At 39.3% G+C, this 18,006-nt stretch overlaps 1 protein-coding gene across 25 annotated transcripts in view; it reads right to left on the bottom strand.

Moving 5' to 3' along the window:
* The window catches only part of PLEKHA5 (pleckstrin homology domain containing A5), a 236,855-nt gene that overhangs the window by 154,931 nt on the left and 63,918 nt on the right, over window positions 1–18,006 (bottom strand). Inside the window, exon 4 of one of the 25 annotated variants that reach the window (XM_082351894.1) lies at window positions 536–7,824. The exons of the other annotated variants lie outside the window; for them this stretch is intronic. Within the exon in view, the coding sequence (XP_082208020.1) occupies window positions 7,791–7,824 (34 nt within the window). The 3' untranslated portion in view covers window positions 536–7,790. Of the gene's footprint in view, window positions 1–535; window positions 7,825–18,006 lie in introns of those variants that run through there. 25 annotated transcript variants of the gene reach the window in all.

Genomic DNA, 18,006 nt, shown 5'->3' with positions numbered 1-18,006 from the left:
CCCCAGCCTGAGTGAGCAAGAGAGCCCTAATCAGCCTCTGCTTTAACCCTCTCCTGTCTGGGTGGGGAACAGATGCCCTCAGGTGACCTACACACAGAGACGGGGCCAAATCCAAAGCTGAACCCCAGGACCTGTGCGAACAAAGAAGAGAAAGGGAAATCTCTCCCAGCAGCCTCAGGAGCAGTGGATTAAGTCCCCACAATCAACTTGACATACCTGCATCTGTGGAATACCTGAATAGACAACGAATCACCCCAAAACTGAGGCGGTGGGCTTTGGGAGCAACTGTAGACTTGGGGTTTGCTGTCTCTGCATCTGATGTGTTTCTGGTTTTATGTTTATCTTAGTTTAGCTCTTAGTGCTTGTTATCATTGGTGGATTTGTTTATTGGTTTGGTTGCTCTCTACCTTTTTTTAAAAATTTTTTTCCCGTTTTTTCTCTTTTTGTGAGTGTGTATGTGTGTGTGTGTGGGGGTGGGTGTATGTTTCTTTGTGTGATTTTGTCTATTTAGGTTTGCTTTTACCATTTGTAATAGGGTTCTGTCCTTTTTTTTTAAAGTTTTTGTTGTTGGTGTTTTTTTGTTTGTTTTTTCTTTTTACAAGTGTGTGTGTGTACGTCTCTTTGTGTGATTTTGTCTGTTTAGTTTTGCTTTTACCATTTGGTTTGAGGTTCTATCTGTTCATTTTTATGTTTGTTTGTTTGTTTTTTTCTTCCTTTTCTTCTGAGCTGTGCAGCTGGCAGGGTCTCGGTGCTCTGGCCTGGTGTCGGGACTGAGCCTCCGAGGTGGGAGAGCCGAGTCCAGGACATTGGACCACCAGAGACCTCCCAGCCCCACATAATATCAATCAGCGAGAGCTCTTCCAGAGATCTCCGTCTCAACACTAAGACCCAGCTCCAACCAATGGCTAGTAAACTCCAGTGCTGGATGCCCCATGCCAAACAGCGAGCAACTAAACAGGAACACAACCCCACCCATTAGCAGCGAGGTTGCCTACAAGTCATACCAAGTTCACAGACACCCCAAAACATATCACCGGACAGGGCCCTGACCACCAGGTCAAGATCCAGCCCCACCCACCAGAACACAGGCACCAGTCCCCTCCACCAGGAAGCCTACACAAGTCACTGAACCAACCTCACCCACTAGGGGCAGACACCAAAAACAACAGGAACTACAAACCTGCAGCCTGTGAAAAGGAGACCCCAAACACAGTAAGTTAGACAAAATGAGAAGACAGAGAAAAATGCAGCAGATGAAGGAGCAAGGCAAAAACCCACCAGACCAAACAAATGAAGAAGAAACAGGAAGACTACCTGAAAAAGAACTCAGAGTAATGATAGTAAAGATGATCCAAAATCTTGGAAATAGAATGGAGAAAATGTAAGAAACGTTTTAACAAGGACCTAGAAGAAATAAAGAGCAAACAAAAAATGATGAACAACACAAAAAAGGAAATTAAAAATTCTCTAGAAGGAATCAGTAGCAGAACAACTGAGGCAGAAAAATGGATAAGTGACCTGGAAGATAAAATAGTGGAAATAACTACCGCAGAGCAGAAAAAAGAAATAAGAATGAAAAGAACTGAGGACAGTCTCAGAGACCTCTGGGACAACATTAAATGCACTAACATTCGAATTATAAGGGTCCCAGAAGAAAAATAGAAAAAGAAAGGGTCTGAGAAAATATTTGAAGAGATTATAGTTGAAAACTTCCCTAACTTGGGAAAGGAAATAGTCAATCAAGTCCAGGAAGTGCAGAGAATCCCATATGGGATAAATCCAAGGAGAAACACACCAAGACTCATATTAATCAAACTATCAAAAATTAAAAACAAAGAAAAAATATTAAAAGCAGCAAGGGAAATACAACGAATAACATACAAGGGAATCCCCACAAGGTTAACAGCTGATCTTTCAGCAGAAACTCTGCAAACCAGAAGGGAGTGGCAGGACATATTTAAAGTGATGAAAGGGAAAAACCTACAATCAAGATTACTCTACCAGCAAGGATCTCATTCAGATTCGACACAGAAATTCAAACCTTTAGAGACAAGCAAAAGCTAATAAGAGAATTCAGCACCACCAAACCAGCTTTACAACAAATGCTAAAGGAACTTCCCTAGGCAGGAAACACAAGAGGAGGAAAAGACCTACAAAAACAAACCCAAAACAATTAAGAAAATGGTCATAGGAACATACATGTCGATAATTACCTTACATGTAAATGGATTAAATGCTCCAACCAAAAGACACAGACTGGCTGAATGGATACAAAAACAAGACCTGTATATATGTTGTCCACAAGAGACCCACTTCAGACCTAGGGACACATACAGACTGAAAGTGACAGGACTGGAAAAGATATTCCCTGCAAATGGAAATCAAAAGAAAGCTGGAGCAGCAACACTCACATCAGACAAAATAGACTTTAAAAGACTATTAAAAAAGACAAAGAAGGACACTACATAATGATCAAGGGCTCAATGCAAGAAGAAGATATAACAATTGTAAATATTTATGCACCCAACATAGGAGCACCTCAATACGTAAGACAAATGCTAACAGCCATAAAAGGGGAAATCGACAGTAACACAATAATAGTGGGGGACTTTAACACCCCACTTTCACCAATGGACAGATCATCTAAAATGAAAATAAATAAGGAAACACAAGCTTTAAATGACACATTAGACCAGATGGACTTAATTGATATTTATAGGACAGTCCATCCAAAAACCACAGCATACACTTTCTTCTCAAGTGCACATGGAACATTCTCCAGGATAGATCATATCTTGGGTCACAAATCAAGCCTTGGTAAATTTAAGAAAAGTGAAATCATATCATGTATCTTTTCCAACCACGATGCTCTGAGACTAGATATCAATTACAGGAAAAAAACTGTAAAAAATACAAACATATGGAGGCTAAACAGTATGCTACTAAATAACCAAGAGATCCCTGAAGAAATCAAAGAAGAAATAAAAAAATACCTACAAATGACAATGAAAACACGATGACCCAAAACCTATGGGATGCAGCAAAAGCAGTTCTAAGAGGGAAGTTCACAGCAATATAATCCTACCTCAAGAAACAAGAAAAGTGCTCGCCTCGGCAGCACATACACTAAAATTGGAATGATATAGAGAAGATTAGCATGGCCCCTGTGCAAGGATGACACGCAAATTCATAAAGCGTTCCACATTTTTGATATATGGAAAATGTAAGAATTTAATATAGTCCCTTGATAATGTTTATTAAAAACTAATAGTAAAGTCAAGTATAAAGATTCCTTTACAAGTATATGATTGTTTTATTAAAAAAAAAAAAGTTAAAAAAAGAAAAAGAAAAAAGAAACAGGAAAAATCTCAAAAAATAACCTAAACTTACACCTAACGCAATTAGAGAAAGAACAAAAAAACCCCAAAGTTAGCAGAAGGAAAGAAATCATAAAGATAAGATCAGAAATAAATGAAAAAGAAATGAAGGAAACAATAGCAAAGATCAATAAAACTAAAAGCTGGTTCTCTGAGAAGATAAACAAACTTGATAAACCTTTAGCCAGACTCATCAAGAAAAAAAGGGAGAAGACTCAAATCAACAGAATTAGAAATGAAAAAGGAGAAGTAACAACTGACACTGCAGAAATACAAAGGATCTTCAGAGACTACTACAAGCAACTGTATGCCAATAAAATGGACAACCTGGAAGAAATGGACAAATTCTTAGAAAAGTACAACCTTCCAAGACTGAACCAGGAAGAAACAGAAAATATAAACAGACCAATCACAAGCACTGAAATTGAAACTCTGATTAAAAATCTTCCAACAAACTAAAGCCCAGGACCAGATGGCTTCACAGGTGAATTCTATCCAACAGTTACAGTAAAGCCAACACCTATCCTTCTCAAACTCTTCCAAAACATAGCAGAGGGAGGAACACCCCCAAACTCATTCTAGGAGGCCACCATCACCCTGATACCAAAACCAGACAAAGATGTCACAGAAAAAAAAAAAAAAAACTACAGGCCAATATCACTGATGAACATAGATGTAAAAATCCTCAACAAAATACTAGCAAACAGAATCCAACAACACATTGAAAGGATCACAGACCATGATCAAGTGGGATTTATCCCAGGGATGCAAGGATTCTTCAATATATGCAAATCAATCAATGTGATACAATATGGTCAATGAAATAAATTCTAAAGGAAATAATCTCAATGTATAATATATTATCATCTATCCTTTTGCCGCTGGGGATTACAAACTTATTAATATATTAATTTCATGAGTCATATATGCAAAATAAGACCTTAAAGATAAACAAACATTATAGGCTATTATAGTTATTCCATGGAAACATGTATTCTAGGTTGGCTATTACCATAAGCATCAATAAAATTGCATAGCTAGAAATATCATTTCTAATATGATTTATTTCTATAATGGTATTGAAACCATGACATGAAAACCAGATCAACAGAATTCTAATATTTTTAAATTGTTTATATCCCCCCATATTTTCCTTTCCCATCCATTTACAATGCTGAAAGTAGCATTGTTGTACTTTCAAAATGAACATACCAACCTGAAAACAGATTTTACTTATGAAAACATGTATTAAGGTGGGATGGAAAACGGGGAGGAAAATTACTTGGGGGGAAGGTAGCAGAGAGGAGTGGCAACTTTAATCTTCCTTTCTAATTTTACTTCAAAGACCCGATGTTCTTAATACTAAACTAAGATTCTGTTCTAGACACTTTACTCTCAGCTCTGCTCACACCCGTGCTTAGTAACCTAGCAATGTTTAAACCTGCATATGCATGAGGTGGCCACACTTTCCTTATGACCCGATCATCTGTATTTCTGCCATTTTTCATCACAACCTTGTTGAGGCTAGCAGCGTTCTGACAGACTGTAGACCCAAAACGGTGCTCACTGCTCCAATTAAAATATGTAAGCAATTTGACAAAGAACCTTTGAGAAACAAGCAGCCATCACTAAGCATCCTCTCTGCAGAAATACTTCTCACCACTGAGTGGCACAGAAACAGAAACAGATCACAGATTTAAAAAATGAAAATGTTTGTCTCACGTTCGTAAAAATTTGTTCTCATGAGACTCATTTCTAAGTGCTCCGTTTAAAAGCATTAGCTTGGGAGCACTGAGAACTTATCGGCATTCTCCCAGGGGAATAAAGAATGAACTTAAAGTGAAGATGAGCTGGTCTAATTTTTCAACCCCTTATTTCACTCTAAAATACTTCCATTTGAAGATTTACTAGTGTCTTCTTCGTATGGGCCCAAATTCCCTGACAGAGGCTCACAAACATGGGGTTGTAACACGTGGTGGCCCCCAGTGATTCTCACCTCCTGGTAGTCAAGCCCTACGCAGTCCTCTTGCCTCACCTGTAAGGTGAGGTCACTGAAGACACTGAGGCCTCCCTCTTGTTCTCTCTTGAATCGCTCACTCGGGGGGAAGCCAAGCACCATGACCTAAAGAGCTGTGGCCTCCCACCGATCAGGATGGACTTGGAAGCATATCCTAGCCTTAGCCAAGCGTTCAGGCGACTACAGCCCTGACCAACATCTTGACCGCATTCCCCTAAGAGATGGAGCCAGACCACCCAGCCAGGTCACTTCCGTAATTCCTGACTCTCAGAAACTCTGAGATATTAAATGCTTACTGTGTTAAGCTGCTAAGTCTCGACGTAGAGAGAACTAAGGTACGATACTTCTTTATTTTTCATCCATCACATGTACAACCAATTTGAAGCTCAGGAGGCCTAGAAATGTTAGATGCAGATAGGAAAACACTTTGCAACCCAAATATGGAGGCAGAAAGTCAGATCTAGACACATCGAAGACCTCACATGTGTAAACTGTTGCTACTGAAGCCCAGAATGCTGCTACACCAGACAAGGCACCATTAGAGTACTGATAAAGGCTGTCATACAGAAGATGCTCTTTACATGACTGGCCAATCAGTGAATGAATAAACGCAGCAGGAATGAAAGAAATGGATGATGCCAAGGCTGATGAAGAGTCATAGCACACAGATCTTTATAATCACTTGTTTGCAATGTTTCTTTCAACCACCAGAGGGCAGGAATGGCATTGTTCTTCTTTGACCCACTAGCATTTGCAATGCCTAAAGCATGTAGAAGGAAAAGAAAATATAAAGTCTGCACAAATGGAGGGACAGAAGAAGGGAGGATGCTTGTTCGTAAGTGGGAAGAGATTAAGTCTGACTATAATGTCTCAAAAAGCTTCTTGGAGTGTGAGCTGCATTAGAGTACAGGACTTCATATACTGTTAATTAGTGCTAATTCATAAATTACATAATTTAATACTAAATCATAAATGGTATTTTAGATAGGGAATAAAATAAAAAAGCATGGAGGCTGAGAACATCAGACCAATATCAAGGAACACATGACCAGAGCATAGGGAATGTGGTCTGGGACTCAATTTTAATCTAACCTTTTTACTCTTACTCGTTTTCTTCTACGTACTAACTAGAAATTAGTTGGTATTATTCTCTTATGAAATGTCTCTTTCTACAGAAAAGAAGAAATTTAGTATACTGAATTCAGGCACATTCTCAGCTCTCCACAGGTGATTATAATCCAACTTTTTTGTTCTATGTAACCCAAACAAGCATCAGTGTGTGCCTGGGAGAAGCTCCATCCATGGCACGTGCAGTGCCCAGAAAGAAATAATTACCCTCTCTGTGGCCTGCCTCACTAACTCAACCCAGAGGGCAGATGTCACAATGCCCTTGGAAATCTTTTTATCAAAGCAAGTACTTTCCAACTGCCCTAGTATTTTTAATGTTGCCTTCTAGTAAATAGTTTTTATTGAATTAAATTTTAAAATATCCATCATTTTCAACTGAATTGGAAGCCTACTCCTAATTACAAAATTAGCAAAACCATTTTCCTTTTCCTTCAAGTTACTTAGCTAGAGTCAGGGACGACTTCATATTTTATTTTATGTGGCCTTTGGCAAGTTATGTTGCTTTTATGGTTTATGGTCTTGATTCCTAGATCTAAGATTTATGGTTGGCAAGAATATTTATAAGCCTATAGAGACAGATAACGAATAAAATGGAATCCCAACATTTCCAAAAGGATATCCTTACTGAAAGAAGCTGAAGGAGATAAATGTGTTAACCCTCAATTAATCTAAAAGGCATTAATAAAAATGTCCCATTCCCCTCATCTACAATAAAAAAACAAAATGTTACACGTATGTTTGTAATAAAGATCAAACTGTCCCAAGAATGACCATTATAAATTTGTTAATGATAAAAATACTGAATCTACATTTGTGGGGCAAATCTTACTGATAATAATTGAACAGAGTAAAGCATTTAATTCTGTTCAGTGGGCCTCTACTCATCTGTAAACCCCTGAGTCGTTTGCAGGATTTAAAATACGTAAGTACATAGTATTCTTCAGAGGAATGAGAGACTCTCTGAGCCTCAAATGACAGAAAACCCAATTCAAAAGAACTTAAACAAAAGAAGGGAAGTTTATTGGCTTAAAAAATTGAAAAGTCCAGGAATCGATCCAGAGACTCAACTCACACGATAAAGGGGTGTGTGTCTGTCTCAGCTCCACACCCTGCTCCCTCCCCGAGTCTCCTGTCCCATGAAGACACCTCTTGGCTTACACCTTTACAGCTTCAAATCCAACCAAAGAGATTCTTTTCCTCCAGAGTTTCAGGAAAGTCGCAGGGTCAAGTCTCACTGGTCCAGTCACATCACGTGCACATTCCTAGGGTCAGGTGTGCATCAAATACAGGACAAGACCAGGCCTGAGAGCGAGCAGGGAGTTATTTCCCAAGGAAAATACGGGTTAGATTGTCAGGAGAAAGAGGACGATGGGCAGGGAACAAAATAAAGGGACGCCGTCGACGTCCGTACACGGCTTCAAAGAGGCCCCTGGATGCCCTCTCCAAAGTCAAGAACCAGTGTAAAAAAAAGGCTTAGAGAAGAACATGCACATTTCTAAAACGCAACCTGAAATCTAAGCCTGCACGACACTGACTGGCGGCCTAACCACAGCCGGTGCCTTCCTCGTCCTCCTCCACGTAGGGGCGCTGCACTCCCTCCGCAGACGCCCCGCCACCTCTTCCCGAAGCACCGGTCTGGCTTCTGACTCTGGGGTTCCAGGAACCTCTCTGACTTTCTCAGGCATTCACTCCCCAGTTTCCTCCCCTCTTTTTCTACCTTATTCTGTCACTAATCTATCTTTTCTGTCACTTCTATTCAAATGAGTCTCAAATATTCACCTCCGGACCAAAAAAAAAAAAAAAAATCCTTAAAAAAATTCCACTCCCACATTGTACAAAACCAAATATACACCTCAGAACCTAAGTACCGCGCCCCAAATACCCAAAACAAACATCTCCCCTCTAAAACCCAGCCCTTCCTCCCTCTCAGTTATCTGTGTGAGAAATACTCTGATCACTTGTGCTTCAGGATTCAGCTCAAACATCACATCTTCCTTCCGTGAAGCCGTCCCTCCCCGCTCCTGCCCAGGCTGGGGTACGTGCTTTTGGGGCACCCCGCCCGCTGTCACAGTATTTATCCCATTTCACCGTAATGACTGGTGTGCTTCCTGAGTTCCCACCCCAGACTATAAACCAACAGCAAGGGCACAGCTGTGTCTTACATCTGTATCCAACAGGCTAAGCAGAGCGGCTGGTACATAGAAGGCTCCCAATGAATGTTTAATGAAAGGGAGAGAAAAGTTGAACTCTTATTAAAGATCTACACTTTTCCTGGTTTAAAATATTTACTACTTGCTAAAAAGGATTGTCAGAAGAAAAAAAAAAAGTTCGGCTTTACTATTCCAACAGTCTGTGTCTTGGTAAGGTCTAGGCAAAAGACCACTACCAAAATTTATAAAACAAAAAGTCAGGGAACAGAAACAGAATTAAGGTGAAAAGCCACTACTGTCTTCTTTCCTTTTTTCTTAGTAATCCCCTAGCTTAAAAAAATAATAATGTTGGTAGATATTAAACACTAGGATACTGTTTTTTTTTCTCTCCGAGGGACTAATATGAACAGTCCATCGATAGGCCGAAGATGTGCTCGCTGCTGAGGCCGTAACAAATCCTTCCTTGTAGGTACCAAGCAGCTCAGATGGCCTTCTGAGGCAGACAGAGCTGACTGGGAACTCCATCCTTTCAACCCGAAGCCCCTGCTTCTTGGTGATGTTCCTCCTATCTTTAAAAGTGTCTTTAATGCTTATGACATGAATTTTGGCCTGAGAATACATTATTTTCTAGTTTTTGTGGCACTGAATGCATTGCTTAATGTCTCTGAGCCTAAAATGTCCTCATCTTTAAAATGGGACTAATAGTACGTGTCTCACAGGGACGTTGACGAGCGTAAGTGAAGGAGAAGCCCCTGCAGCACAGCTGGTGCCCACAGTAAGGGCTGTGATGATGGTGATCGCAGCACTGGCTGGCAGTCACAGGGGACACTAAGGTCGGCTGGCTCACTAGGCTGACGCCCCTACCCCCTTCCAGAGTCACTTGACCGCAGCTTTCTTGACTCTACTCCAGGGAGGTATTCTTCATCCTCATCTTGCTATATGTATATTTTAAAACTAATTCATGCCTTCTCATGGCTTTTAAACTTGTGCACAATTTTAAACAAACTTGCCCTTTGGACTCATTCATGGTGGTTTCTCCCCTTTTTAATCTCCTTCAAGTCAATCAAGTTTTGATGACATCTATTTTCATTAGTGTTTTTTAAACTTTAATAAGCAAGTTCCCTGTTTCATTGCTGTTCAGAAACTTAACTTTCAAAAGAAGTCGTAAACGTGTTTTATCTACGGTGAGATGACAAGAGCTTTGTGACGGGGGCCCTTTAATATAATCCTCAACATTACTCTGTCTTTGGTTTTCTTCTTAGAATATTCACATCAACACGAAGCAACTGCAGTCTGTACTGTTTTTAGTACCATCACACATAACCTGAGAAACCTTATCCTACTCAACTCACCCTAGCCCTTGACAGCCAGCACTACAAATAAAAAAGTTATGCATGCTACATCTGATATTTTACTTACAGGTGTTGGATTGTGTGGTCTATCTAACCTTTCTATTTATTTATTTTTGGTTTTGGGGTTTGTTTTTAAGACAAAATATTTCTGGTATTTTATTTCCTCTTCATTACTTGGATTTTGATGGAGATGCAAAGTGACACTGATTCAATGTAAAGTAGGCGTAAGAAGTTTGATGAGGAGAAGAAGAGTCCGGCTAATTCCACTTCATCTTGCTATGGACAGAGTACTCGAATTAGGATAAAAGTAAATTTCAACCGCTATTACTAATTATAAGCAAAACTACAAATCACGTACACATGTATTTCTTAAAACTACCCTGTACCACAGAAATTGTCATTCATTTTAAAGTTTCCGTATACAAAAATTTTGCAAGAAACTGAAGCTTTTTCCTTTTGGGGAAAGATCAACCTGTAAGAATACAACACAATCAAAACATTAAAAATGTCAGAACTATTTCTCTCACTGGCAATAATAACAGAAAGTAAGTAACAGCTTGGATGGAGAAAAACAAATCTGCTTCACAGCTCAAACTCCAGAAATGTAAAGAAAAAGTGCCCTCATCTGGCCAAACAAAAAACTCTTAACATTTTAGGTGCTCATATTAATGCCTGTTCAAGTGTAATTTACAGGGCTTTAATTGGTGTATAAATAAATCTGAAGATTTAAAAAAATAAGTAGCAAGCCAACAGTATAAAATTTTTTCTGCTTTTTACAAATATAACTATTTGCTGTTCAAAAACAACTATTTAAACCATAAAATATAAAGCAAGTTATATAATATGTAGTCTCTCCCCAACCAGATATATTAGAAATGTATTAGGAAGAAAATAAATTGTTACCAGTCCTCTTATTTGCAAATCATTAATAATAAAATGGCACACATAACTTTACATTCTGATGACAAGGCTGATTAATGACCGCCATATGCTATTATCTGGAAAAAAATATCTTTGCACAACTTAAGAGTTCAGAATTTTCCTTCCTGAGTACTTCTAAAAACTAACATGCCACCTCAAGTTAAACTACTTATAGTATCAGATTGACATCTCTGCCAAACAGATCCAGTAGAGCCGCAAATGAAAATAAAGCTTTCAGCATTGCTGTGACACTAAAGTTACCAATGAAATGCTAGCGGCGAGTAATCCTGTCATTAACAGTAATGATGATGACAACAATAATAATAATAGTACTAGAAATTGCTTAAATGGTAGCAATTTGCAGGCACAGTGGCACTGCAGGGGTAACAGGGTACTTCCTCCCCAGAAATCCACGTCCTGATCACCAGAACCCGCCATTCGGTTACTCCACTACCTTACATGGCAAAAGGGACTTTGCAGACGTGATTAAAATGGGGAGACAAGATGGAGAGATTGTTCTGGAGTAGCCGGGTGGCCCGATGGAATCCCCAGGGCCCTTAAACATGGAAGAGGGAGGCAGAAGAGTCGGGGGTGGGGGTGGGACCATGCAAGAAGCCTGGGAGAGATGCAACACTGCTGGCTAATTTTTACAACAGTAAAGTGTGTCTAATTTTTACAACAGCAACAGAAAACTAATACACTGAGCTAAACTCAGTTACTCCTCATGCTAGTGAGGTGGTACTACTACTAATCCTACTTTAGCAGAAGGAACTTGAGACTTAAAAAGACAGACCAATTAACTTGTCTGGGGTCACACAGCTAAATAATCTTCAGGCTTGGGTTTGGTTCAGCATCACGCAAGGATGATGTCCATCTAGATCATTGCCTTCAATCTGTAAGCACAGTACTAGGGGCCTCTCGGTGCCGAATGGGCTCCACGCATTTCTCCCACCCTCACTCCCAGTGACATCTTCCTCCCACTTACTGTGTGTTGTTTGAAACTATTTACATCATCACTCTCCCTGTTCAACCAACCTTTGACTCATTCTATCTTCTACCTTCAGCATCCACTGTGACCACGCTGAAGCAGAACAAATCCCTTGGATAAAAATAATACTCTAACTCACAACCTATTATCAGCTTCAGTCACGTAATGTCCCACTTGAAAGCTTTCAGTTCTCCAGAATATAATCAAGTAAAACCTAAGTTCCTTTTTAAGAATCTGACTTTAGGAATCCTTTCCGGATCTCAAAAAGATCCCATCTTACCTTTCCATCTTGCACTACTGCCTCAAAACACTACAAGACCCATTCAAATGCAGTCTTAGGGCCCATATTTTGCCACTGTCTCACTTCCATATCCTTTGTTCTTCCATGATATTCATCTAGACTGTGCATCTATCAAAAACCATGCCCCCCCCCCACAAAAAAGTAGTACACCAGCCACAAAGTCCTAAAAAATTTTGCTTGTACCAGTCATCAGTCCCTGCCTTGCCCAGCTCCATTTGGCTTTGGATACTAACAATCCACTTAGGCTAAAGGAAGTGGTACGTCATCTCTTAGGTCAGACACCCTGGGTCCGAATCCTGGCTCTACCACCTCCCAGTCTTGTGATTCAGGGCAGTTGTTCACTTCTCTGGACTAAGTTTCCTTAACTGAAAAGTGGGGAACATAACAGTACCCTCCTCATAGGGCCGTTTCAAGGATTAAATGGTACAAGTAGCTGGCAGCGTAGCTGGTATATAGAGTCTTGATTTTTACTGCAGTTGCCTTCAAGAAGTGGCTTCCTCCTTCAATCTTAGTTCACTTGGCCGACACAAGTGATACGGCTAATCATTACCTTCCCTTCTCCCAGAAGGTTGGACCTTGTGACCTATTCCGCAGTGCCAAGCGATGCCTCTATTTCCACCAGATGGACCCCAACTCCCAACCCCCGGTACTGCAATACAGAGATCACCACGAAGCAGTACCTCCTTTTACCATCTTTCCCTTTTCCCCTCCTGACCGATCCCCCCCGCTCCCAGATCAGATCCTTAACATATTTTCTTAAGCACCATTTTATTTATCCACTTAAATATTATGACTTTAACAACTGACGGTACATGAGTTAACCCTTCTAGCACTGGCTTCTCCAGTAAACAAACCCCTTTTCCAACTGCTGTATCAATGAAAAAAGTCAACGTGCTGTTATTGTTGTTACTGATATATGTTCTATTCACCTACACACCTACATTATCTTATTTACCTACAGGTTTCTTGAGAGCAAGGACTGTGTAGTAATCATCTTTGAATTCCTCCAGATCTAAACACACTCAGTTTTACTGATTAAGCTAATGGATGAAATGAGTCACATCTGACCCACAGTTGCGTGACCAGTCAGCAAAAATATCTTTCTGTTTACCACCCCTGCCCCAACCACTGGTACCAAAACACGAACCCAGGCAAATTTATCCTTGCTTGTAATTATAAATGCCTGATGCCATTTCACTTTTCTCAGGTTTCTAGTGACAGTTCTTTACACGACCTTACCTTAACTATCTTAGATTAATGTACTAACCTGTTCCATGCAACACATTTTAAAATACCAAAATAATAATAATCAACATAGCCACATTCATGCTTTCCAGCATTTCCACTTTTAATTATAGTGAGTCACTGTACCTTAAGCCTTCAGAGTCTATACTTCAGTTCTATGAAATTACTATGCTTCATTCAACCGGAGATTTCCAACTTCTTTAAAAGGTAACACAGTACTACTGTTCTCCTTCATTTACTCACATGCCTCCCCTTTAACCTCAGCTTAGTGCTGAATTTAACTTGCTTGGTCATCTAAGCCTAGCTCAGGTCTCACCCATGCCAGTGTTGGTCTGTAGCTATCAGCTGTTCTGCCATCTTCTGTTTGGTTATGTTTACTTCTGGGCATCTCGGGTAAGGAATGAAATTATTTCTTGGAGAGGGAGGTATTCTTTTTAATCTGATATTTTCCAGAATATTAAAGAACTAAACTGATTTTTTTTTTCTTTTTACAATTACTACAAGGTAACTATAAGATTTCTTTCAACTATGTGCCTTTCCATGTTTCACACACAGAACTTTATAACAGTGGCTCGGAAGCCTGGCTGTGCACCGTAATCATCTGAGGGGTTCTTGAAAAGTAGACCCCCAGGCTCCACACCAGAGGGGTCTGACTTGGTTGGTCTCTGATGAGCCCAAGTTTGAATGCTGTTGCGGATATTTGTTGAGGAACCAGTGAATAAGAAGCACAGCCTGCAGAACCTTTCTTCTCTTTAAAAGAAAAGACTATATTTCAAAGATCTATATAAATATAGATATATATTTTAAAATATGTATATTGCATCCAGTCATTTAATTTAAAAATCTCACGTAACCAACATATTTTACATCATCAATGTACTGCATGTATCTTTGAAAATATAATTGCAATAATCACTGTCAAATTTTTTTCCCCAACTGATCAGTCTTTATATTGGTGAGTTCCTAAAACAAACTTCCAGGTGTAAAAATTTCTTGCACATCAAAATGCAATAACACAATACACATTCTAAATACCTTTAATCCTCGGTATCTGGACCAATTGTTTCCTGTCTGCGTGCTGCCAATTTAAAACCCACTTGCTGGATCAGTCTACAGAACAAATCCCCCTGTGTTGTATTATTTTTGTGTGTGAAATACCCCAGATTAGTACGCCTCAGCCCAGAGAATGACGCCCCTCGTGGGCTGATGGAGGAGCTTTCTGCTGGGCCTGCATAACAGTCTTGAGAATGAAAATGCCCTTGACTACTGTCAAATGACCTAGTCTTTCAGAGTAAAAATTTAAATCCCAAGGGTGATTTAAAAATCTATATTCAGCTGTTAAGCCCTTTTGGACTCAAATAGCAGACACACATAATAAATCTCAAAGCTGACAGTTTGAGATTTGCTTACTACCTCTGGCACTCCCAAGCTCTAAAAAAAATCACTGGTATACTGCACTCTGGTACGAAGCATAAAACTAAGTATAACATTAATTATATAGGAGAGGAGGGAGGCTCTGAAAGACTTTTGCTTAAATAAATGCCATCTTTTCATATAAATTTATCAGGTTACCTTCTACCTCATTCTATTTTTTTTTTCTGTATCTCTTTAACAAAAAGAAAGTTATATTACTATTCTGTTACAAATAAGAGGTTAAATCTCAACTACCCTGAAATTAACTTACTTGTTAACTACTGGAAAAGCCCATTTTCCCCCCATGCACCAGGGAAAAACCTGTATCCCAAAAATCTATATTTAACTAACACTTCATTCTTTTGCAATTCCAATTGTTTTTCAGGCTCCCCTCCAGTCTTTAGCAATATCCATAAATTTATAAAATTGTGATCCCAGAGTATCACACTTGTTTCTTCTGTTTCAATACAAATAATATTGTTATGCCAAGGTCTTTAACAATAATGCATGGAATCAAAAAAAAAAAAAAAAAGAAAAAGGAATGGAAAAGTATTCAAGAATAGTTATAAGAGTCAATTTCACACTTAAAAAAACTGTACCCCCAAAACTGATTTCCCAGTGCCAAGGAATTAAATGCCTTGCTTTAAAATGTAATGTAATCATTAGTCATAAGAAGAGTCATAAGAATTTCTCAAAGAGGCAATGTGTGTTTGCAATTAAAACAACACAAAGATAAGATTTTCCCTGCTTTCTCCAGAGCATTTGGTTTCTATTCCCAAACAGAATAAACCAAGTAAGTAAGATATACATGGCTTTCTAGATTTCAACTAATTAGACTAACATACCACCACTCACTATAAATAATTCTACTTCTTCTTCTTTTCTCCTTTTTAAAGAAAGCAATTAACAGACATCATCACATGATAGCCCACACCTCCTCTGTAGAGATGAAGAAACTAACACCCAGTGAGAGAGATGGGAAGTGAAATGGAGGAAGCCGAAGTTCTACCACTTTCTGCTCAGGACAGATGCACGTCCACCAGGAAAACCCTGTCGCTATCTCACCAAACAGAGGTGAGCAGCCTGCATACCACCTCTGTGCACATCAGCACAATCTGTTTCACTACATGGATTTTGTAACTTCAACCATGAAAATTAAGAATAAAATTAACCACCCCCTTGGAAAGCGTGGTCAAGCATCCTACCGCACAGCCTATTTCATGGAAGCCCCACGGTTGCAATCCGTCTCTCAGGTCTTTTTTTTTTTAATTTCATATTGGAATATAGTTGATTTACAATGCTATGTTAGTTTCAGGTGTACAGCAAAGTGATTCAGTTATATATTCTTTTTCAGATTCTTTTCCCATTTATGTTATTACAGAATATTTAGTAGAGTTCCCTGTGCTAATACAGTAGGTCCTTGTTGATTATCTATTTTATATATAGTGGTGTGTATATGTTAATCCCAAACTCCTAATTTATCCCTCCCCCTGCACCTTTCCCCTTTGATAACCATAAGTTTGTTTTCTAAGTCTGTGAGTCTGTTTCTGTTTTGTAAATAAGTTCATTTGTATCATTTTTTTAGATTCCACATATAAGCAATATCATATGATATTTGTCTTTCTCTGACTTACTTCACCTAGTACGATAATCTCTAGATTCATCCATGTGGCTGCAAATGGCACTATTTCATTCTTTTTTATGGCTGAGTAATATTCCATTGTATATATGTACCACATCTTCTTTATTCATTCATCTGTCGATGGGCATTTAGGTTGCTTCCATATCTCGGCTATTGTAAACACTGCTGCAATGAACATGTATCTTTTGGAATTATGGTTTTCTCCAGATATATGCCCAGGACTGGGACAGCTGGATCATATGGTAGCTCTATTTTTAGTTTTTTTAAGGAACCTCCATACTGTTCTCCATAGTGGCTGTACCAGTTTACATTCCCACCAACAGTGCAAGAGGGTTCCCTTTTCTCCACACCCTCTCCAGCATTTGTTATTTGTAGACTTTTTAATGATGGCTGTTCTGACTGATGTGAGGTGGTACCTCACTGTAGTTTTGATTTGCATTTCTCTAATAATTAGCGATGTTCAGCATCTTTTCATGTGCTTTTTGGCCATCTGTATGTCTTCTTTGGAGAAATGTCTATTTAGATCTTCTGCCCATTTTTTGATTGGTTTGTTTGTTTTCTCTAGGTCTTGATTCCCCTGTTTTTCTAGAAATTGAGTATGCTGGCCTAGAATTCAAAAATCCCTGAATATGTCTTTAACTAATGATGAGATTAGTTTGACATTTCATCTCTCTCTCTGCAGCTTTCACCTGGGGAATAATGAATTCTGAACAAAATGGAAGGTACGAGTGAAAATCAAACCAACATCTGTGTTACACTTTTATAAACATGTGTTTTGCTAGCAGTTCTTCCTCCACTTCTTTCATGTCACAGATGCACAAAGGAAACGATAATACTTGAGCAGCACACAGGAGTAACGGACCAAGGGGACTGCTAGAGTGGGGGCTGGGGGTTGGTTCCAGCCCTGAAGGCTGCGGGGGAGGGTGGGGTGCGGTGCTCAGTGGCCTCTGAAACCTGATCACTGCAGACCAGGAGCAGCAGAAGCTGTGAACTGGAGTACGGAAACGATGGGGACACCATCACAGGCTCAACTCCGTAATGAATGATCTGCTCATTTTCAAAGCTAGGACCATATATACCTCTAGAGTTAACTCCCAAAGGTATGCACACAGAAACTGATCATCCGTGTTGCCTAAATCATAGAAAATTAACAATGGCAGCAAGTACTCCTACCACAGGAAAGACAAATCAAACATTTTTGAGTAGGAAAATCATTTATTATGAATTATCCTTCAAATTACAAATTTACCTATAAATTATAACTATAGAAGTACACAGAGGTCATAGTACAGGTCTGATTCTCAGCTATAAATTGGAAATGAGATATGGAGGGAACCACCACTTGGGTGTCCCAGAGTTCAAAGAGGCTCCAGATCTACTCTTGGTGTGCTTTAAAATCATTATTACTGATCATTTAAGCAATATTTCCAAAAGACGAGTGCAGAACTTCTTCCTGAGGGACAGCATGCGCT

This window comes from Balaenoptera borealis (assembly GCF_965194805.1).
Source record: "Balaenoptera borealis genome assembly, chromosome: 13".
NCBI classification, from domain to species: domain Eukaryota; kingdom Metazoa; phylum Chordata; class Mammalia; order Artiodactyla; family Balaenopteridae; genus Balaenoptera; species Balaenoptera borealis.
The sequence above is the reverse complement of the archived record's forward strand: the minus strand, read 5'-3'. Positions and strand labels throughout refer to the sequence as shown.